This window comes from Dendrobates tinctorius, unplaced genomic scaffold, assembly GCF_039654945.1.
Source record: "Dendrobates tinctorius isolate UK_male_01 unplaced genomic scaffold, ASM3965494v1 ptg000070l, whole genome shotgun sequence".
Taxonomy (NCBI): domain Eukaryota; kingdom Metazoa; phylum Chordata; class Amphibia; order Anura; family Dendrobatidae; genus Dendrobates; species Dendrobates tinctorius.
Window position 1 is genome coordinate 65,936,270 of NW_027361738.1, and position 23,731 is coordinate 65,960,000.

At 51.5% G+C, this 23,731-nt stretch overlaps 1 protein-coding gene across 9 annotated transcripts in view; it reads right to left on the bottom strand.

The window, feature by feature from the left end:
* The window catches only part of KIAA1217 (KIAA1217 ortholog), an 804,298-nt gene that overhangs the window by 287,606 nt on the left and 492,961 nt on the right, over nucleotides 1–23,731 (bottom strand). The window contains exon 1 of one of the 9 annotated variants that reach the window (XM_073581796.1): nucleotides 3,996–4,368. The exons of the other annotated variants lie outside the window; for them this stretch is intronic. Coding sequence (XP_073437897.1) covers nucleotides 3,996–4,100 — 105 coding nt within the window. The 5' untranslated portion in view covers nucleotides 4,101–4,368. Of the gene's footprint in view, nucleotides 1–3,995; nucleotides 4,369–23,731 lie in introns of those variants that run through there. 9 annotated transcript variants of the gene reach the window in all.

The following is a 23,731-nucleotide window of genomic DNA, read 5'->3' on the forward strand; positions in this document are numbered from 1 at the left end:
TGTACAAGCTGCAATTGTCAGTCAGGCTGGGTGGGTACAGATTCAATACATAGTCTCATGAGTATTCTCAATCTATAGCTGGACTCAAACTGCTTGTCTTAGGGCTCATGCTCATCGCCGTAAAAAAAAAAAAAAAGTCCAATATCGGTCCAGAAAAGTGGGAAAAGCATCATGAGATTTTCATCCAAGTATAAGGCGATTTTTATCACCTAGCATCTGAATGATATCTGATTTACATGCGTATGCGATCTGATGGCAAAGTGATTTTAAGATGAGCTTTTCCATAGAGCAATTCTCTAAGTAATTTACACATAGTTTTCATATATGTAAATAGAATAGATGGATGGATAGATAGATAGATAGATAGATAGAAAGATATAGAAAAAAAGATGTTAGAACAGCACCTTGAGGCTAGTTTCACACTAGCATTCTCGGGCGCAGTGCACCGCTTAGCTCCGCCCCCGGCCGCGCCCCCTCCAATCAGCTCCTCCTAGGATCGCATGACGCTGCATGCGATCAGCTTACTCTAAATTTAGTGTTGGGTACACTGACCGTGCGCTGGTATGATTTTGCTGGCGCTGCGCCCATCGCACAAAAATGCAACACAGCTCATTTTTGTGCAAAATCATACCTGCGCACGGTCAGCATACCTAACGCTAAATATAGGGTAAGCTGATCGCATGCAGCATCATGCAATCCTAGGAGGAGCTAACCGGAGGGGGCGTGGCCAGGGGCGGAGTTAAGCAGTGGCCCTGCACTGCGCCCGAGAACGCTAGTGTGAAACTAGCCTAAGAATTATAGTGGGTGCCAGAACTCTCCAGACAAGTATCCTGTTGTAAAATAGGTAAAAATAAAAAAAGCAGACAGCGCTCCCAAGAATAAATGTGGAAAATTGGACACATTTTGGTTCTGAACAACCTGTTTCAAACCAAAAAGATTGTCAGCGCGAGCACTGTGGGAACTTTTCTAACGGCGCTTGTGCTGACGTCATTGAGTTGAACAGAGTTCATTGGCTGTGAACTCCAATGACCTTTCTGACAGCACCACGAGAGTGAGAACTTTCATTGGCTATGAACTCTGTTCAACTGTAGCATATCACCGCGAGGCACTAAGCTGAGCAAGTGCACGCAGCTCAGTATCTCTGCGTGATGGCAGTATGTATAGTTGCATCATGAAACAATGCAGCCTGCCATCTAGATATAGAGCTGCGGACCAATTGGATTATAATCTTCTTGGCGGACAGGTGAGGGATATGATTGTTATTATTTTAACTCTTTTACAGGAGATATTGGCTTCAGTAGATTTGATGTTGAGGTGAGTATACATGTTTTTGGTAAATGTAGTTTCATTAAAGGAGTCTGCGTCATTATTACAAATAAAGGACTTTACTCTGGGTGTTATTTCTTTCACAATTTGACTATGGGGTTAGTAATGGGGGCATCTTATACATGCCATTACTTACCTAAGCTTCATGTCAGCTGCCAATACAAGGTTGACATGAACCCCAATATTATCACCCCACTTGCCAACGCACCAGAGCAAATGGGAAAAGCAAAGCTAAGTGCCATTTCTGGGGTGGCCAAGAGCTTTTTAGTGTGGGAGGGGGCCAATATCCAATATCCATGGCCCCTTCCTAGGCTATTAATATCAGCCCACAGCTGTCTGCCTATCCTTTCCTGCTTAGATTTTATAGGGGGAGGCTATATAGACACCTCTCCATTACTAATCGCTCGGCTCAATGTGATCTGACAATACAAAGGTGACATCAACCCCCTAGCTATCACCCCACTTGCCACAGCACCAGGGTGGATGCACCAATTCTGGAGTGGATGAGAGCTGATATTTTTAGTCTGGGAGGGGGCCAATATCCATGGCCACTTCCTAGGCTATTAATATCAGCCTGCAGCTGTCTGCTTTTGCTGGTTATTAGTTATAGGAAGGACCCCAAGTCATTTCTGCCACTGCTCCCAATGTCTTTTGCTGTCTGCAGCAGTGACGTCACGTTGACAGCGCTGCAGCCAGTGATGGAGCTCAGCGGCTCTGCCCGATATAGACAGCATGAGCCGCTGAACTCACTTATTGGCTGCAGCTCTAGAGATGTGACTTCAGTACTGCAGACAATAACAGACACAAGCACCAGCGTCAGAGACTCCACCCTGGACCCAGGGAGGATGAGTAAAGCACAATATGTTTGTTTTGATTTTTAACTGGTAACTGAGCTTATAGCAAAAACTTTTCTGAAAGGGGATAGCCCCTTTAATGATAACATCAGACTGCAAGCTTTTTCCATTAAAATGCAAGTTTGATTCATATTAAATCATATAACTAGGATGTGCTAGACTCCCACTAGTACTTGGTGGCTGGTGTGGGTCTAACTTCTGGGACCCCATGATTACAGGAATGAAGGAGGCTTGGTGTTCTGTCCACCACTAAGTCTCCTCCTATACGCTGATCAGTGCTGTGCAGGTCCTGCAACTCAGTTACTGTGTGATTGGTGGACGCTCCTGGCATACAACATCTGAAAAAAAAAAACCTTTTATCTCTTTTTTGCAGCCTTAAAAACAAAATTAAACTTTTTTTTTTATAACATCGGGAAACAAAACTAGAGCTCATAGATTTCTGTACAGCAACGGAATATAAAAATAATGGCGCTTCCAACTAAAAACATGAAGCAGCTTCATAACCAGGCAATACAAAAAGTGATGTACAAATATGAAGCAGAGCTGAATGCGTCTTTTATCTCAGCACTGTTTGTTCCTTATCTTTACTCAGAGCGTTATCACAAAAGATCAAAGTAGATTTTCCTGTAAATCCGCAGATAACACCTTGTGACCAAACTGTGCTACATCTGACTAACACCGCTCTGCTACATCTGACAAACTCCGATCTGCTACATCCGACAAACTCCGATCTGCTACATCTGACAAACTCCGACCTGCTACATCCGACAAACTCCGATCTGCTACATCCGACAAACTCCGATCTGCTACATCCGACAAACTCCGATCTGCTACATCCGACAAACACCGCTCTTCTACATCTGACAAACTCCGATCTGCTACATCCGACAAACTCCGATCTGCTACATCCGACAAACTCCGATCTGCTACATCCGACAAACTCCGACCTGCTACATCCGACAAACTCCGATCTGCTACATCCGACAAACTCCGATCTGCTACATCCGACAAACTCCGATCTGCTACATCTGACAAACTCCGACCTGCTACATCCGACAAACTCCGATCTGCTACATCCGACAAACTCCGATCTGCTACATCCGACAAACTCCGATCTGCTACATCCGACAAACACCGCTCTTCTACATCTGACAAACTCCGATCTGCTACATCCGACAAACTCCGATCTGCTACATCCGACAAACTCCGACCTGCTACATCCGACAAACTCCGACCTGCTACATCCGACAAACTCCGACCTGCTACATCCGACAAACTCCGATCTGCTACATCCGACAAACTCCGATCTGCTACATCTGACAAACTCCGACCTGCTACATCCGACAAACTCCGATCTGCTACATCCGACAAACTCCGATCTGCTACATCCGACAAACTCCGATCTGCTACATCCGACAAACACCGCTCTTCTACATCTGACAAACTCCGATCTGCTACATCCGACAAACTCCGATCTGCTACATCCGACAAACTCCGACCTGCTACATCCGACAAACTCCGATCTGCTACATCCGACAAACTCCGATCTGCTACATCCGACAAACTCCGATCTGCTACATCCGACAAACTCCGATCTGCTACATCCGACAAACTCCGATCTGCTACATCCGACAAACACCGCTCTTCTACATCTGACAAACTCCGATCTGCTACATCCGACAAACTCCGATCTGCTACATCCGACAAACTCCGATCTGCTACATCTGTAGAATATTTGATATTTGTACATTCTAATTTCTGCTATGGGATAAAAGTCAGATCCATTATTTCAGATCGCATCGGAGTATTTTCTACCTTCCTAATTCCGGATTGGTGACTGGATCCGGTGCAGCACAACGATACAAATCTTCTCTCGCCTCTGTTCTTCTTGTCGGATTGTCCGTCTTTCTCCATTTCCATTCGCCCTCAGCTCCGGCTGCAGGTTGTGAGCGCAGCCATGGAGCGTCTCGTCGTCAGCAGTCGTCTTGTGTGTACATGTTCAGCCGCAGTCTAATACTAGGTTGCCGGATATTAGAGCGCTGTCCTCTCGTCAGTGTCTCATTATTACACGGGAGACGCACAGAATAGGAGAAGGTGGAGTTAAAGAGTGTAAATGTCTAAATCACCACTGGCCAAAAATAAGACGCTCAGATCCTCCAAGGAATCCAGATCACTTTAAAGAAGACAGAAGAATATCCCGTGGTCTTCGCTTCTCACCGCCGGCGCTGAATAAACCCTACTGTAGGTAGAGATGACTAATAGAAGAGCGCAGCTGAGGGGCACGGAGAGCTCAACGCCACCGCGCAGCCTTTGATGTTACTTTGCCTCCTTTCTATATTATACTCAGTAATTCAAGACAAACTAGTTAACTCCTTCGAAATCTAAAGTTCCAGCCGGTGAGAATCCAACACTGACCTGATTGGCATTTCACTCATTTCCACCAAACAGTAACAACAACAAAATTAAAAAACGGCAAATATATTACAAATGACTTGTTTTGCTGTTTGTTAGAAATTGGGGCCATCCTTCCTCCTTCTGGGTGGTCTCATCCTGTCTAGTCCCCCTTACCTTCATACAGAGGTCTCCTTACTTACCTTTCCTTACGGCTTTTCATAACCCACAAATGATTGGTGTGAAATGGCAAGTTTAAAAAATATATATTTTGTGATACTCTGTTGGGAGAGGTTTATGCTATGTGTATCTTTATATCTTTACCAAGACCATGTAAAGTGAACTGTAACCTGTCGGGGGTTTTTTGCATTTGTATGGTTGGGCTTCTTACTGATGAAGTCACCCTTGTCTTTCTACTGTCACATGGACAGTACAGGACCGTTAACTGAGGCCGATTTATGCCCATCAATGATCATCAATCAACTATAAACCAGTTAATCAGCGATTGTTTAAAGGGATTGCCTGGGACTTTAATACTGATGGCCACTAGTTAAGATAGGTCATCAATGTCTGATCGGTGGGAGGTGTGATGACAACCGATTCCCCCGTTGATGTTCCTGGTGTCAGCATCGGTTGGCACTGCTCAGTTATGGAGCTACACAGCTCCATCAACTGTATAGTGGCTGCGGTCAGGTACTGCACATCAACCCCCTATTCAAATCAATTAAGGGTGGAAGTGCAGTACCCAGTCACGGCCACTATTCCATCTATGGCGCTGTGAAGCTCCATAACTGTCGACACTGGGAACAGCGGTGCGACACCCGGCCGATTAGACATTGATGACCAATCCTAAAAATAGACCGTCAGTGATAAAGCCCTGGGCGACCCCTTTAATGGTCCATTCATAAAGTAAATCACAAACTGTATAAGAACATAATAATCGTTCATATCGTTAGCAGCACACCTCCAGTTTACACGGAGGACAGGCGGTCAATGTTAAAATCCTGGACATCCCCTTTAATGGAAAATAGTATATGCCAACCATGAAGAGGACAGATATTAGGAATGATTTCCCCTGCACTGCTCTGTTGGGCAGATTAGCATTGTATGCGTAACACCTGGAAAAATCAGAAGACAAAATAATAAAGAAAAGGACAGAAAAGCAGAGCCCTGACGTCATATGTCTTTTCTCTCTATGTGGAACTGGAGCCCGACCTGATGTGCAAATTTCCGATCTCCAAAAAAGTCAACTTTTGTTACAGATTTGCATTGCGGATATCATCCAAAGTGAAATGAGCAGAAAATCTGCATCAAAATCCGCAACAGATTTTTTGCAGATTTTGCTGACGATTTTTTTTCCACTGATCTACATCAGTTTGTATGTGTCAACATAACCTTACGCTGACTTTGCTGTATAAATCAGAGTCCTGAAACAGCATGTTCTGGTCATGTGATCCTGCCTTGGATTATTCTACCGCCTGGCACAGGGAGTGCCCTGCACTTTCTTTCTATTAGGTAAATGATAAGTCACATTTTGCCCGGTAAAACCTGTCCAACCTGCGCTCCTGCGAGGACACTGCCAGAGGCTGTAATATAGAGCAGGCTGAAACTTTATCTGACGTGCTCAACACTACAGCAGGCTCTGTATTCTGTTCTGCGAAACTTTCATCCAAGGTAAATAATCATCAGCAATTTTTTGACAATTTAATATAAGAATCAACAATCATGAAAAAAATGACATAAAACATTGCAAAAATCCAATCGGGTCTTTCAAGCGTATTTAAACTTTTGAAAATTTTAACTCCAACAGATATAGTGTACTTAAATTCATGACTTTACTTGGGCTGATTCTTACTGCCTATATTATATACTTCAGAGCTGCATTCACAGTTCTGCATGTCATCACTAGTAACAGTCAACAGACTTGTAGTCAGACAGACCCCTAACTTTTAATAATAATATGTTTTATGGATATACTGCAGATTGCGCTCCTCCACTGCACATCTGTCAGTGGGAATACTCTGAGTGTCAGCCTCGGAATTCTGCCACAGATCATATAGTAATTACATTTAGGATTTGTAAGGGTATGTGCACATGCTGAGTTAATGCTTGCAGAAATTTCTGCAAGGCTTTTTTGATGCATTTTTTTTCTTGTGCATTCAATGGGTCAAAAACATACAAACAATTGAGATGATGCCGATTTAAACGCACAGCAAATGCTAAAAGGAATAATACTGATCATGTGCACAACACTTCAGGACTCTCATTAACTTTGCTAGCATAAGGATTCCCTAGCAATTTTGGGTCAATTCTGAGCATAAAAAACAACACATCAAAATTCTCACGCATGTCAGCTCAAAGCTATACACTACGGGAGTGTATCCGCCGCCAGCCGGTTAGAGCAGTCACATCTACAAGTCAGATCACAGTGGATACTCTGAATTACGTGGACTACGGTGGACAGTGAGAGTATATGGTTGTTTATTATTTTTGATTGTTTACAGGGGACATGGGCATCAGGGATTGGGACTTTGGTGAATTCTGTAAATTTAGATTTAATACAGGAGTCTGTGTCATTTTTTTCACATAAAGGACTTTATTATGGGTGTATTTTATTTATAAAAATGTACTACAGGGTTAGTAATGGGGGTGTCTTATAGACGCCTCGCCATTACTAACCTGGGCACCATGTCAGCTGTCAATCTAAGGCTGACATGAATCCCAATACTATCACCCCACTTGGCAACGCACCATCTTATTGATGTGACATTTCAGGGAACCTGAGAGTTGATGTTTTTAGTCTGAGAGGGGACATCCAACGCATCATCTTATTGATGTGCCATTTCAGGGGCACCTGAGAGTTGATGTTTTTAGTCTGGGAGGGGGAAAATGTCCATTGTCCCTTCTGTTTACTTACTGGTTTAGTAGTGAGGGTGTCTGACTGACACCTCTTCTTTACTAAACCTAGGGCTTGGTGTCACTGACAGCTGTCACATAGCGACGCACCAGCGATCCCGATAACGATACGACCTGGTAGGGATCGCTGGTGCGTCGCTACTTGGTCGCTAGTAAGCTGCCAAACAGGCAGATCTCTTTAACAACGCACCAGCAATCCTGACAACGAAACGACATGGTAAGGCTCGCTGATGCGTTGTCACAAGCAGCTATTCTGAACGATTCCAGCCTGCGTCCCTGAGTTCTGCGTCACCAACAAGGTCGCTCGTCGGCATCAAACACAGAAATGCATGCTGGCCAGTGGGATGCAGATGATGAAAAAATGGCTCAGGACATTCGAGCACGATCAGCGATATCCAGTAGGGGGGCGGCGGTCGCTGCTGCGTGTCACACGTAGCAAGATCGAAGGCGAGATTGCTGTTGCGTCACAAAATCGGTGACGCATCAGTGATCTCGCTATGTGACACGGGGCCTTTAATGCCATTATTCTGATGCTACTGCATCAGAATGAAAAAGAAAGGGTAGAACCAAGAAATTATATCACAAAACATTTTTTTCAAATATCTTTATTGAGCTCATAAGCTTAGCACCCCATTAAGGGTTCATTCACACGTCCGATTTTTCCACATAAATTCTCTGATCAGATTGTTGCTTGATTGTTGTCCAAGTGTGACCAGAGTGTGGTCCGAGTGTGGCCCGGGGGTGGCCCAAGTGTGATCCGAGTGTGGCCAAAGTTTGACCTGAGTGTGGTCCGACTGTGAATCGAGCGTGGTCCGAGTGTGAACCGAGCGTGGTCCGAGTGTGAACCGAGCGTGGTCCAAGTGTGGCCCAAGTGTGGCCCAAGTGTGGTCCGAGTGTGGCCCTAGTGTGGCCCGAGTGTGGCCCGAGTGTGGCCCTAGTGTGGCCCTAGTACGGTCCGAGTGTGGCCCGAGCATGGCCCAAGTGTCGCCCGAGCATGGCCCGAATGTGACCTGAGTGTGGTCCGAGTGTGAGCGGAGTGTGGTCCGAGTGTGACCTGATTGTGGTCCGGGTGTGAGCAGAGTGTGGTCCGAGTGTGACCTGAGTGTGGTCTGAGTGTGACCTGAGTGTGACCGGAGTGTGACCTGAGTGTGGCCCGAGTGTGACCTGAGTGTGGTCCAAGTGTGACCTGAGTGTGGCCCGAGTGTGACCTGATTGTGGTCCGGGTGTGAGCAGAGTGTGGTCCGAGTGTGACCTGAGTGTGGTCTGAGTGTGACCTGAGTGTGACCGGAGTGTGACCTGAGTGTGGTCCAAGTGTGACCTGAGTGTGGCCCGAGTGTGACCTGAGTGTGGCCCGAGTGTGACCTGAGTGTGGCCCGAGTGTGACCTGAGTGTGGTCCAAGTGTGACCTGAGTGTGGCCCGAGTGTGACCTGAGTGTGGCCCGAGTGTGGCCCGAGTGTGACCTGAGTGTGGCCCGAGTGTGACCTGAGTGTGGCCCGAGTGTGGCCCGAGTGTGACCTGAGTGTGGCCCGAGTGTGGCCCGAGTGTGGCCCGAGTGTGGCCCGAGTGTGACCTGAGTGTGACCTGAGTGTGGCCCGAGTGTGACCTGAGTGTGGCCCGAGTGTGACCTGAGTGTGGCCCGAGTGTGACCTGAGTGTGGCCCAAGTGTGACCTGAGTGTGGCCCAAGTGTGACCTGCGTGTGGTCCAAGTGTGACCTGCGTGTGGTCCAAGTGTGACCTGAGTGTGGCCCGAGTGTGACCTGAGTGTGGCCCGAGTGTGGCCCGAGTGTGGCCCGAGTGTGATCCGAGTGTGAGCTGAGTGTGATCCGAGTGTGAGCTGAGTGTGGTCCGAGTGTGACCTGAGTGTGGCCCGAGTGTGGCCCGAGTGTGGCCCGAGTGTGGCCCGAGTGTGGCCCGAGTGTGAACTGAGTGTGATCCGAGTGTGATCCGAGTGTGAGCTGAGTGTGGTCCGAGTGTGACCTGAGTGTGATCCGAGTGTGACCGGAGTGTGACCTGAGTGTGGCCCGAGTGTGACCTGAGTGTGGTCCAAGTGTGACCTGAGTGTGGCCCGAGTGTGACCTGATTGTGGTCCGGGTGTGAGCAGAGTGTGGTCCGAGTGTGACCTGAGTGTGGTCTGAGTGTGACCTGAGTGTGACCGGAGTGTGACCTGAGTGTGGTCCAAGTGTGACCTGAGTGTGGCCCGAGTGTGACCTGAGTGTGGCCCGAGTGTGACCTGAGTGTGGCCCGAGTGTGACCTGAGTGTGGTCCAAGTGTGACCTGAGTGTGGCCCGAGTGTGACCTGAGTGTGGCCCGAGTGTGGCCCGAGTGTGGCCCGAGTGTGACCTGAGTGTGGCCCGAGTGTGACCTGAGTGTGGCCCGAGTGTGGCCCGAGTGTGACCTGAGTGTGGCCCGAGTGTGGCCCGAGTGTGACCTGAGTGTGGCCCGAGTGTGACCTGAGTGTGGCCCGAGTGTGACCTGAGTGTGGCCCAAGTGTGACCTGCGTGTGGCCCAAGTGTGACCTGCGTGTGGTCCAAGTGTGACCTGCGTGTGGTCCAAGTGTGACCTGAGTGTGGCCCGAGTGTGACCTGAGTGTGGCCCGAGTGTGATCCGAGTGTGAGCTGAGTGTGATCCGAGTGTGAGCTGAGTGTGGTCCGAGTGTGACCTGAGTGTGGCCCGAGTGTGGCCCGAGTGTGGCCCGAGTGTGGCCCGAGTGTGGCCCGAGTGTGAACTGAGTGTGATCCGAGTGTGATCCGAGTGTGAGCTGAGTGTGGTCCGAGTGTGACCTGAGTGTGATCCGAGTGTGACCTGAGTGTGACCTGAGTGTGGCCCGAGTGTGGGCAGAGTGTGGTCCGAGTGTGGTCCGAGTGTGGTCCGAGTGTGGTCCAAGTGTGAGCAGAGTGTGGTCCGAGTGTAAGCAGAGTGTGGTCCGAGTGTGACCTGAGTGTGATCCGAGTGTGAGCTGAGTGTGGTCCGAGTGTGGTCCGAGTGTGAGCTGAGTGTGGCCCGAGTGTGGCCCGAGTGTGGCCCGAGTGAGAGCCGAGTGAGAGCCGAGTGTGGTCCGAGTGTGAGCCGAGTGTGGTCCGAGTGTGAGCAGAGTGTGGTCCGAGTTTGAGCAGACTGTGGTCCGAGTGTGGGCCGAGTGTGAGCTGAGTGTGGTCCGAGTGTGGTCCGAGTGTGGGCAGAGTGTAGGCAGAGTGTAGGCAGAGTGTGGTCCGAGTGTGGGCAGAGTGTAGGCAGAGTGTGGTCTGAGTGTGGTCTGAGTGTGGGCAGAGTGTGGTCCAAGTGTGAGCAGAGTGTGGGCAGAGTGTAGGCAGAGTGTGGTCCGAGTGTGGGCAGAGTGTAGGCAGAGTGTGGTCTGAGTGTGGTCTGAGTGTGGGCAGAGTGTGGTCCAAGTGTGAGCAGAGTGTGGTCCGAGTGTGGGCAGAGTGTAGGCAGAGTGTGGTCTGAGTGTGGTCTGAGTGTGGGCAGAGTGTGGTCCAAGTGTGAGCAGAGTGTGGTCCGAGTGTGGGCAGAGTGTAGGCAGAGTGTGGTCTGAGTGTGGTCTGAGTGTGGGCAGAGTGTGGTCCAAGTGTGAGCAGAGTGTGGTCCGAGTGTGGGCAGAGTGTAGGCAGAGTGTGGTCTGAGTGTGGTCTGAGTGTGGGCAGAGTGTGGTCCAAGTGTGAGCAGAGTGTGATCCGAGTGTGACCTGAGTGTGACCTGAGTGTGGCCCGAGTGTGGGCAGAGTGTGGGCAGAGTGTGGTCCGAGTGTGGTCCGAGTGTGGTCCAAGTGTGAGCAGAGTGTGGTCCGAGTGTAAGCAGAGTGTGGTCCGAGTGTGACCTGAGTGTGATCCGAGTGTGAGCTGAGTGTGGTCCGAGTGTGGTCCGAGTGTGAGCTGAGTGTGGCCCGAGTGTGGCCCGAGTGTGGCCCGAGTGAGAGCCGAGTGAGAGCCGAGTGTGGTCCGAGTGTGAGCCGAGTGTGGTCCGAGTGTGAGCAGAGTGTGGTCCGAGTTTGAGCAGACTGTGGTCCGAGTGTGGGCCGAGTGTGAGCTGAGTGTGGTCCGAGTGTGGTCCGAGTGTGGGCAGAGTGTAGGCAGAGTGTGGTCCGAGTGTGGGCAGAGTGTAGGCAGAGTGTGGTCTGAGTGTGGTCTGAGTGTGGGCAGAGTGTGGTCCAAGTGTGAGCAGAGTGTGGGCAGAGTGTAGGCAGAGTGTGGTCCGAGTGTGGGCAGAGTGTAGGCAGAGTGTGGTCTGAGTGTGGTCTGAGTGTGGGCAGAGTGTGGTCCAAGTGTGAGCAGAGTGTGGTCCGAGTGTGGGCAGAGTGTAGGCAGAGTGTGGTCTGAGTGTGGTCTGAGTGTGGGCAGAGTGTGGTCCAAGTGTGAGCAGAGTGTGGTCCGAGTGTGGGCAGAGTGTAGGCAGAGTGTGGTCTGAGTGTGGGCAGAGTGTGGTCCAAGTGTGAGCAGAGTGTGGTCCGAGTGTGAGCAGAGTGTGGTCCGAGTGTGAGCAGAGTGTGGTCCGAGTGTGAGCAGAGTGTGGTCCAAGTGTGAGCAGAGTGTGGTCCGAGTGTGAGCAGAGTGTGGCCCGAGTGTGAGCAGAGTGTGGTCCGAGTGTGAGCAGAGTGTGGTCCGAGTGTGAGCAGAGTGTGACCTGAGTGTGGTCCGAGTGTGACCTGAGTGTGGTCCAAGTGTGAGCAGAGTGTGGTCTGTGTGGCCCGAGTGTGGCCCGAGCATGGCCCAAGTTTGACCTGAGTGTGGCCCAAGTGTGGCCCAAGTTTGGCCCGACTGTGACCTGAGTGTGGTCTGAGTGTGAACAGAGTGTGATCCGAGTGTGAGCAGAGTGTGAGCAGAGTGTGGTCCAAGTGTGAGCAGAGTGTGACCGAGTGTGAGCAGAGTGTGGTCCAAGTGTGAGCGGAGTGTGGTCCAAGTGTGGCCCTAGCATGGCCTGAGTGTAGCCCAAGCATGACCAAAATGTGACCTGAGTGTGGTCCGAGTGTGAGTCAAGTGTGGGCCAACTATGAGCAGAGTGTGGTCCAAGGGTGGGCCTAGTGTGGCCAGAGCGTTGCCCGAGTGTAGCCTGAGCGTGACCCAAGTTTGGCGCGAGTGTGGCCCAATCATGGTCCGAGGGTGGCCCGAGCGTGGCTTGATTATGGCCCAAGTTTGGCCCGAGTGTGGTCCGATCGTGGCCCAAGTTTGGAATGATCATGGCCCACGTTTGGCCCGAGTGTGGTCAAAGTGTGACCTGAGTATGGTCCGAGTGTGTTCCAAGTCTGAGCCGAGTGTGGCCCGAGCGAGGCCTGAGTGTGTCCTGAGCGTAGCCCAACTTTGGCACAAGAGTGGCCCTATTGGGGCCAAAGTTTGACTCGAGCATGGCTCAAGTGTGACCCGAATGTGGTCCGAGCGTGGTCCGAGTGTTTCCCGAGTATGGTCCATTTTTCTGATATGGAGAAATAAAAAAAAGTTTCTCCACCTTCTCCATTCTAATAGTCTCCAAAAATCAGATCGCAGTCGAAGTTTGACCCAAGTTTGGCGCGAGTGTGGCCCAATCATGGTCCGAGGGTGGCCCGAGCGTGGCCTGATTATGGCCCAAGTTTGGCCCGAGTGTGACCTGAGTGTGACCTGAGTGTGACCTGAGTGTGGCCCGAGTGTGGCCCGAGTGTGGCCCAAGTGTGGCCCAAGTGTGGCCCAAGTGTGACCTGAGTGTGGTCCGAGTGTGGCCCAAGTGTGGCCCGAGTGTGGCCCGAGTGTGGCCCGAGTGTGACCTGAGTGTGATCCGAGTGTGAGCTGAGTGTGGTCCGAGTGTGAGCTGAGTGTGGTCCGAGTGTGAGCTGAGTGTGGTCCGAGTGTGAGCTGAGTGTGGTCCGAGTGTGGTCCGAGTGTGGTCCAAGTGTGGGCAGTGTGGTCCGAGTGTGGTCCGAGTGTGGTCCGAGTGTGGTCCGAGTGTGGTCCGAGTGTGGTCCGAGTGTGAGCAGACTGTGGTCCGAGTGTGGTCCGAGTGTGGCCCGAGTGTGGCCCAAGTGTGGCCCAAGTGTGGCCCAAGTGTGGCCCAAGTGTGACCTGAGTGTGGTCCGAGTGTGGCCCAAGTGTGGCCCGAGTGTGGCCCGAGTGTGGCCCGAGTGTGACCTGAGTGTGATCCGAGTGTGAGCTGAGTGTGGTCCGAGTGTGAGCTGAGTGTGGTCCGAGTGTGAGCTGAGTGTGGTCCGAGTGTGAGCTGAGTGTGGTCCGAGTGTGGTCCGAGTGTGGTCCAAGTGTGGTCCGAGTGTGGTCCGAGTGTGGTCCGAGTGTGGTCCGAGTGTGGTCCGAGTGTGAGCAGACTGTGGTCCGAGTGTGGTCCGAGTGTGAGCAGACTGTGGTCCGAGTGTGGTCCGAGTGTGGTCCGAGTGTGAGCCGAGTGTGAGCCGAGTGTGAGCCGAGTGTGGTCCGAGTGTGAGCCGAGTGTGGTCCGAGTGTGAGCCGAGTGTGGTCCGAGTGTGAGCAGACTGTGGTCCGAGTGTGGTCCGAGTGTGAGCCGAGTGTGAGCCGAGTGTGAGCCGAGTGTGGGCAGAGTGTGGGCAGAGTGTGGGCAGAGTGTGAGCAGAGTGTGGTCCGAGTGTGGTCCGAAGGTGGCCCGAGTGTGGGCAGAGTGTGGTCCGAGTGTGGTCCGAGTGTGGTCCGAGTGTGGTCCAAGTGTGGGCATAGTGTGGTCCGGGTGTGAGCAGAGTGTGGTCCGAGTGTGAGCAGAGTGTGAGCAGAGTGTGAGCAGACTGTGGGCCGAGTGTGAGCTGAGTGTGGTCCGAGTGTGACCTGAGTGTGGCCCGAGTGTGAGCAGAGTTTGGTCCGAGTGTGAGCAGAGTTTGGTCCGAGTGTGAGCAGAGTGTGAGCTGAGTGTGGTCCGAGTGTGACCTGATTGTGGCCCGAGTGTGAGCGGAGTGTGGTCCGAGTATGAGCAGAGTGTGGTCCGAGTATGAGCAGAGTGTGGTTTGAGTGTGGGCAGAGTGTGGCCCGAGTGTGAGCAGAGTGTGGTCCGAGTGTGAGCAGAGTGTGGTCCGAGTGTGAGCAGAGTGTGGTCCGAGTGTGAGCAGAGTGTGGTCCGAGTGTGAGCAGAGTGTGACCTGAGTGTGGTACGAGTGTGACCTGAGTGTGGTCCAAGTGTGAGCCGAGTGTGGTCTGTGTGGCCCGAGTGTGGCCCGAGCGTGGCCCAAGTTTGACCTGAGTGTGGCCCAAGTGTGGCCCAAGTTTGGCCCGACTGTGACCTGAGTGTGGCCCGAGTGTGAGCGGAGTGTGGTCCGAGTGTGAGCAGAGTGTGGTCTGAGTGTGAACAGAGTGTGATCCGAGTGTGAGCAGAGTGTGAGCAGAGTGTGGTCCAAGTGTGAGCAGAGTGTGACCGAGTGTGAGCAGAGTGTGGTCCAAGTGTGAGCGGAGTGTGGTCCAAGTGTGGCCCTAGCATGGCCTGAGTGTAGCCCAAGCATGACCAAAATGTGACCTGAGTGTGGTCCGAGTGTGAGTCAAGTGTGGGCCAACTATGAGCAGAGTGTGGTCCAAGGGTGGGCCTAGTGTGGCCAGAGCGTTGCCCGAGTGTAGCCTGAGCGTGACCCAAGTTTGGCGCGAGTGTGGCCCAATCATGGTCCGAGGGTGGCCCGAGCGTGGCCTGATTATGGCCCGAGTGTGGCCCGAGTGTGGCCCAAGTGTGGCCCGAGTGTGGCCCGAGTGTGGCCCGAGTGTGACTCGAGTGTGGCCCGAGTGTGGCCCGAGTGTGGCCCGAGTGTGGCCCGAGTGTGACCTGAGTGTGATCCAAGTGTGAGCTGAGTGTGGTTCGAGTGTGAGCTGAGTGTGGTCCGAGTGTGAGCAGAGTGTGGTCCGAGTGTGAGCAGAGTGTGGTCCGAGTGTGAGCAGAGTGTGGTCCGAGTGTGAGCAGAGTGTGGTCCGAGTGTGGTCCGAGTGTGGTCCGAGTGTGGTCCGAGTGTGGTCCGAGTGTGGGCAGAGTGTGGGCAGAGTGTGGGCAGAGTGTGGGCAGAGTGTGGTCCAAGTGTGGGCATAGTGTGGTCCGAGTGTGAGCAGAGTGTGGTCCGAGTGTAGTCCGAGTGTGAGCAGAGTGTGGTCCAAGTGTGAGCAGAGTGTGGTCCAAGTGTGAGCAGAGTGTGGTCCGAGTGTGAGCAGAGTGTGGTCCGAGTGTGAGCAGAGTGTGGTCCAAGTGTGAGCAGAGTGTGGTCCAAGTGTGAGCAGAGTGTGGTCCAAGTGTGAGCAGAGTGTGACCTGAGTGTGACCTGAGTGTGGTCCAAGTGTGAGCCGAGTGTGGTCTGTGTGGCCCGAGTGTGGCCCGAGCGTGGCCCAAGTTTGACCTGAGTGTGGCCCAAGTGTGGCCCAAGTTTGGCCCGACTGTGACCTGAGTGTGGCCCGAGTGTGAGCGGAGTGTGGTCCGAGTGTGAGCAGAGTGTGGTCCGAGTGTGAGCAGAGTGTGGTCTGAGTGTGAACAGAGTGTGATCCGAGTGTGAGCAGAGTGTGGTCCAAGTGTGAGCAGAGTGTGACCGAGTGTGAGCAGAGTGTGGTCCAAGTGTGAGCGGAGTGTGGTCCAAGTGTGGCCCTAGCATGGCCTGAGTGTAGCCCAAGCATGACCAAAATGTGACCTGAGTGTGGTCCGAGTGTGAGTCAAGTGTGGGCCAACTATGAGCAGAGTGTGGTCCAAGGGTGGGCCTAGTGTGGCCAGAGCGTTGCCCGAGTGTAGCCTGAGCGTGACCCAAGTTTGGCGCGAGTGTGGCCCAATCATGGTCCGAGGGTGGCCCGAGAGTGGCCTGATTATGGCCCAAGTTTGGCCCGAGTGTGGTCCGAGTGTGACCTGAGTGTGGTCCGAGTGTGAGCAGAGTGTGGTCCGAGTGTGAGCAGAGTGTGGTCCAAGTGTGAGCAGAGTGTGGTCCGAGTGTGAGCAGAGTGTGGTCCGAGTGTGAGCAGAGTGTGGTCCGAGTGTGAGCAGAGTGTGGTCCAAGTGTGAGCAGAGTGTGGTCCGAGTGTGAGCAGAGTGTGACCTGAGTGTGACCTGAGTGTGGTCCAAGTGTGAGCCGAGTGTGGTCTGTGTGGCCCGAGTGTGGCCCGAGCGTGGCCCAAGTTTGACCTGAGTGTGGCCCAAGTGTGGCCCAAGTTTGGCCCGACTGTGACCTGAGTGTGGCCCGAGTGTGAGCGGAGTGTGGTCCGAGTGTGAGCAGAGTGTGGTCTGAGTGTGAACAGAGTGTGATCCGAGTGTGAGCAGAGTGTGAGCAGAGTGTGGTCCAAGTGTGAGCAGAGTGTGACCGAGTGTGAGCAGAGTGTGGTCCAAGTGTGAGCGGAGTGTGGTCCAAGTGTGGCCCTAGCATGGCCTGAGTGTAGCCCAAGCATGACCAAAATGTGACCTGAGTGTGGTCCGAGTGTGAGTCAAGTGTGGGCCAACTATGAGCAGAGTGTGGTCCAAGGGTGGGCCTAGTGTGGCCAGAGCGTTGCCCGAGTGTAGCCTGAGCGTGACCCAAGTTTGGCACGAGTGTGGCCCAATCATGGTCCAAGGGTGGACCGAGCGTGGCCTGATTATGGCCCAAGTTTGGCCCGAGTGTGGTCCGAGTGTGACCTGAGTGTGACCTGAGTGTGACCTGAGTGTGGCCCGAGTGTGGCCCGAGTGTGACCCGAGTGTGGCCCGAGTGTGGCCCGAGTGTGGCCCGAGTGTGACCTGAGTGTGATCCGAGTGTGAGCTGAGTGTGGTCCGAGTGTGACCTGAGTGTGACCTGAGTGTGGCCCGAGTGTGGCCCGAGTGTGGCCCGAGTGTGGCCTGAGTGTGGCCCGAGTGTGACCTGAGTGTGATCCGAGTGTGATCCGAGTGTGAGCTGAGTGTGGTCCGAGTGTGAGCTGAGTGTGGTCCGAGTGTGAGCTGAGTGTGGTCCGAGTGTGGTCCGAGTGTGGTCCAAGTGTGGGCATAGTGTGGGCATAGTGTGGTCCGAGTGTGAGCAGAGTGTGGTCCGAGTGTGATCCGAGTGTGGTCCGAGTGTGAGCAGAGTGTGAGCAGACTGTGGTCCGAGTGTGAGCTGAGTGTGGCCCGAGTGTGGCCCGAGTGTGACCTGAGTGTGAGCTGAGTGTGGTCCGAGTGTGATCCGAGTGTGAGCTGAGTGTGAGCTGAGTGTGGTCCGAGTGTGGTCCGAGTGTGAGCTGAGTGTGAGCTGAGTGTGGTCCGAGTGTGAGCTGAGTGTGGTCCGAGTGTGAGCTGAGTGTGGTCCGAGTGTGGCCGAGTGTGGTCCAAGTGTGGGCATAGTGTGGTCCGAGTGTGAGCAGAGTGTGGTCCGAGTGTGGTCCGAGTGTGAGCAGAGTGTGAGCAGAGTGTGAGCAGAGTGTGAGCAGACTGTGGTCCGAGTGTGGTCCGAGTGTGGTCCGAGTGTGGGCAGAGTGTGGGCAGAGTGTGGGCAGAGTGTGGGCAGAGTGTGGGCAGAGTGTGACCCGAGTGTGACCTGAGTGTGGGCATAGTGTGGGCATAGTGTGGTCCGAGTGTGAGCAGAGTGTGGTCCGAGTGTGGTCCGAGTGTGGTCCGAGTGTGGTCCGAGTGTGGTCCGAGTGTGGTCCGAGTGTGAGCAGAGTGTGGTCCGAGTGTGGTCCGAGTTTGAGCAGAGTGTGAGCAGAGTGTGAGCAGACTGTGGTCCGAGTGTGGGCCGAGTGTGAGCTGAGTGTGGTCCGAGTGTGACCTGAGTGTGGCCCGAGTGTGAGCAGAGTTTGGTCCGAGTGTGAGCAGAGTGTGGTCCGAGTGTGAGCAGAGTGTGAGCTGAGTGTGGTCCGAGTGTGAGCTGAGTGTGGTCCGAGTGTGACCTGATTGTGGCCCGAGTGTGAGCGGAGTGTGGTCCGAGTATGAGCAGAGTGTGGTCTGAGTGTGGGCAGAGTGTGGTCCGAGTGTGAGCAGAGTGTGGTCCGAGTGTGAGCAGAGTGTGGTCCGAGTGTGGCCCGAGTGTGACCTGAGTGTGAGCTGAGTGTGGTCCGAGTGTGATCCGAGTGTGAGCTGAGTGTGAGCTGAGTGTGAGCTGAGTGTGGTCCGAGTGTGGTCCGAGTGTGAGCTGAGTGTGAGCTGAGTGTGGTCCGAGTGTGAGCTGAGTGTGGTCCGAGTGTGAGCTGAGTGTGGTCCGAGTGTGGCCGAGTGTGGTCCAAGTGTGGGCATAGTGTGGTCCGAGTGTGAGCAGAGTGTGGTCCGAGTGTGGTCCGAGTGTGAGCAGAGTGTGAGCAGAGTGTGAACAGAGTGTGATCCGAGTGTGAGCAGAGTGTGAGCAGAGTGTGGTCCAAGTGTGAGCAGAGTGTGACCGAGTGTGAGCAGAGTGTGGTCCAAGTGTGAGCGGAGTGTGGTCTAAGTGTGGCCCTAGCATGGCCTGAGTGTAGCCCAAGCATGACCAAAATGTGACCTGAGTGTGGTCCGAGTGTGAGTCAAGTGTGGGCCAACTATGAGCAGAGTGTGGTCCAAGGGTGGGCCTAGTGTGGCCAGAGCGTTGCCCGAGTGTAGCCTGAGCGTGACCCAAGTTTGGCGCGAGTGTGGCCCAATCATGGTCCGAGGGTGGCCCGAGCGTGGCCTGATTATGGCCCAAGTTTGGCCCGAGTGTGGTCCGATCGTGGCCCAAGTTTGGAATGATCATGGCCCACGTTTGGCCCGAGTGTGGTCAAAGTGTGACCTGAGTATGGTCCGAGTGTGTTCCAAGTCTGAGCCGAGTGTGGCCCGAGCGAGGCCTGAGTGTGTCCTGAGCGTAGCCCAACTTTGGCACGAGAGTGGCCCTATTGGGGCCAAAGTTTGACTCGAGCGTGGCTCAAGTGTGACCCGAATGTGGTCCGAGCGTGGTCCGAGTGTTTCCCGAGTATGGTCCATTTTTCTGATATGGAGAAATAAAAAAAAGTTTCTCCACCTTCTCCATTCTAATAGTCTCCAAAAATCAGATCGCAGTCGAATGTCACTAGAGCATGGTCCAATTTTTTTTTTATTTTTTTTTACAGACCTTGCATTTCCAAGTTTGAAAACCAGACACGTCTCGACAATTTTCTGTGGACCACTTGGTCAGTGAAAAATCATGTACTTGTGAATGGCCCCATAAACTATCAAATGGAAAAAGAAGGAGAACCTCCAGCGCTGAAAAAATATGTAGCTCAAACTTCACATTTATCAGACCTCTTTAAACATAAAAATGGTGACAAAACCACAACAGTTCCACGAAACCTACGCATCTCGTTGTTAAGCCTTATTAATGGTTTGTTTAATGGCATTCAAACCACGAATAAGGCTTAATGCCGAAATGTGTAGGTTTCGTAGAAGTGTTGTGGTTTTGCCGTCACCATTTTCATGTTTAAAGAGGTCTGATAAATGTGAAGTTTTATCTATGGTACATATTTTTTCAGCGCTGGAGGTTCTCTTTTTCTCCATTTGGTTTTTGCAGCCCGGACCTGGGCAGCTCCCTGTGGCGACTCAACAGAGGCTAAAGGTGGATCTGGTGAGCCGACTCTCCTCTACCTCCATCCCCTCAGTTTTCACAAACTATCACAGGTACGGTTTTCACAGATAGCACTCGTGCATGAAAATCAGATGTGTGAATGAGCCCCAACTCTGGGGATATGGCTGTTGCAGGAGATTGTTGTCTGATAAGGACAACATTCAGAGCAGGAGACAGGTGCTGAGTGACCCATCATTGCCATCATCTGTACTCTAAAGGAGTACATTCTGATATCAATGTAGCAAAATGCAGGTGACTCAATTGGGAAATGCCGGGGTTTGGAAGTCCCTAACATTCTAATTTTTTTTTTACAGAAATTAAGAGAAATCTCCTAAAAAATATTTGCAAAGTTTCCTAACTTTTCGTGCAGGACAAAATTACTAAAAAGTTAAATTCGAGAAAGGGTAAGGAAGCACACATGTACTAAAGATTGCCTTAACCAAGAGGATATGTACATAAATAAGGCAAAGTTATACTAAAAAAACACAAAGTAACATAATAAAATAATATACAAATGTATCAGAGCCAAGAACTTTACTGGGCTGGAAACAGACTGTGGCTCTTGTAGAGTCTATTCCACAGAATACAGGTGTCTTTTCATTATAAATGTTAAAGGGAATCTGTCACCCCTTTTTTGAGATATCATATAATGATATAATTCAATTGTGTGTTACTTAAGTATTGTAGTCGTATTTTTTCCCCCGCACCTTTGATGCATAAATACCTTTGTTATCACTCTTCAGATTTATGGAAATCGCCGCGGTCCGGTCCGATGGGCGTGGCTTATTCTCCCCCCATCTTGGCTTGCTTGATGTAATTTCTTCTGTGAATATCACAGATGCCGTTGTTTATTCGCGCCTGCGCATTCATAAGGCCGCTTGCGCAGTATGCTTTGCCCAAATGTGGGCAAAGCATATAATCACTACTGCGCATGCGTCGGTATTTTTCCCTGTGTCTATGACTTGGAAGTCTTCATATGCATATGAAGACCTCCGGGTCATAGACGCTGGGAAAAATACCGGTGCATGCGCAGTAGCGATTATATGCTTTGCCCACAGTTGGGCAAAGCATACTGCGCAAGCGCAAATAGTCTTTTCAATGCGCAGCCACTGACATACTACGTACGTGAACGCAAGACTTACTATATCGAAATAGGCAGAGCAAGACAACGGGGGGGGGGATAAGCCACGCCCATCGGACCGGACCGTGGCGATCTCCATAAATCTGAAGAGTGATGACAAAGGTATTTATGCATCAAAGGTGCGGGGACAGGGGGAAAAAAATACGACTACAATACTTAGGTAACACACAATTGAATGATATCATTACATGATATCCCAAAAAGGGTGACAGATTCCCTTTAAGTGAGAAATGTATATTTGGAAATAAATGAGCAGATATTTCTTCTTTCACTTAAATTCTCTGCTCACATAAAATCAATGGAACATAAAATGTAAATAATTAAAGGCATAGTTTACAGAAATTACAGCTTGACAGGAAGCTCTTCGGGTTCCGCTGCCGACTCCATCTGTAATTACTTCTCAAACTGTGTTATTGTGCAATTACTAAATTGATTCTACCGGTGGCTGTTCATTAGTAGAGACACCATGCGACTGACAGCTTCCATATGGCAGATGTGGACCGGAACTGATGCCCCCGGCGGGAATTGGACGTTTACAAACATCACAAGTTGTCTAAGGAGGAGAAATCTTCAGAGATGAAGACTTAGGAAGGTGCCGGAAATGTTTAGCGCATTGTGTTATCGATACGACAAATGATTTGTATATTTTAAACAAATAATTAATTGCGGCGTGTACTAGTGCAGTCATAGAAGTCAATTATTCATCATTTGCCTTTTTCTAGAGTAAAATGTTTTCTATAGGTATTTTTTTATGTACATCTTATTCATTATCAAAGTAAGGGCTCATTCAGACTGCATTTCTCTGCATACAAACAAGTGTTATACATGTTTTCCACAGATAGCGCTCGTACCTGTGATCTGACAGCGCTCAGATGCCATTCGAGTGCAGTCTGTTTTTGATGAATTTAGATAGGAGAAACCTTTTTTTCACATATGAGAAAATTGGATCAAGTAAATCACTTATGAAACTAGGACTGTGTGGCGCCCCTGAGGCTCAGTCGCCACAGAGGTACTGCACCTTCTCCTAAGGTGTGGTGCCCCACCGTCTGGGTAAATTGGGGGCTCCTTTCCACACTCCAACACTCGCACCCCACACACACAGGGTAGTTCAGCACAACCACATTGGTTCCATGCTTGGAACACTGGACGTGCTGGGAGGTGGGTGGAGTTAGAATACATAAAAGACTGGGAAGGTTTAGAATTAGAGTTCAGACTGGAGAGGTCAGTCTGCGGGGCAGTCTGCAAGAGCAGTCCCCTAGAAGAGTAGGAGAAGGAAGCCACTCGGAGAGGAGTGGGGATCCCCGGAAGAAGGGATGGAGGAAGGAGTGCTGCAGCTGCCTCAGTGACCTGAGCCAGCTGGCACGGGAAAGGAGAGAAAGGAGAAAGACGTAGAACTGTAACCTAAGCATCCATAAGAAAGAGAGTCAAGTACGGAACGAAGGAGTAGAGAACAGAGAGGAGAAGTGGGTTGGAAGAGGAACCCTGCCTATAGGTTCTCAGCGAAAGGCCGGGGCCCGGTCCCCGAGATTGTATGGACACTTATGGTTCTGCAGCAAACACCGGTGGAGTAGTTGGCTGTAAATGCACTACTCCCATCTAAGACTTGAGGCACAACAGCAACACAGATAGAGAGCCGGGAGTGAGGCGTCCCCGAAGCAGGCTACAGCTGTCTGCGGTGCAAGTAGAGTTTTAGGAACATCTCTTAGGAGGCATTCCAGGGTTACTAAGTACTGGAGTGCTTCACACGACAAGGCGCATTGGTGGAGTCGTTCAGGAAGGTACATGTTGGCGGAGTGTTGGAGAGGAGAGCCCTGACTTGCCCGGGAGGTTGGTTGAGTCTTTACCCCGGAGGACACAGCGCGAAGGCAGGCACCAGTGTGTACCACGAACTGTGAGAAAAGCTTTGAAACTGCAAGCCCTGGTGTCCTCCATTTATTTGTGCGCTAACACCTTCAGCACCGCTACATCTGGGTACCAGCTTCCATACCATCCTGCACCTCTCCTCTTCCATAGCACCTACACTGCCCTGGGACTACAGCTCCACCTGTGGGGAGCTACACCATCTTTGCTGCACCACACCATCAGTCCCAGCGGATCTGAATGCAGCGTCGGCTTAACACCTCCCTTGCCGAACACCACAGGTGGCGTCACGAACTATTCACATAAACTATATTAAAAACCACCATTGATTTGGGCGCCCAGGGCCATGGACCGGGTCACCGCCGCTGTGACACATCCTCCTGACACCGGCCCGGTACCGAGTACCACGCTGCCCTGGGAGGGTGACCCAACTGTTTTTCTCGAATGTGAAAAAAAATGATGTCTGAACAAGACTTAATTTTACTGTACTGCTCTCTACTATACTGCATGGGCTAAACTGCGCTCTACCTGTCCATATACCATGCTGCACTCTACCTGTGCTACATGTACTGTTCTGATATCTACCTGCACTATAGGTGCTGTGCAGCATGTACTAAACTGCACTCTCTCTGTACATATGCCATGCTGCACTCTACCTGCGTTACATGTATTGTACTGCTCTCTATTACACTGCATGCACTAAACTGCTCTCTACCTGAGCTACATGTACTGTACTGTACTGATCTCTACCTGAGCTGCATGCACTGTACTACTTGCTACCTGGACTGATGCACTATGCAAAATGTACTAAACTACTCTCTAGCTGTCCATTTACC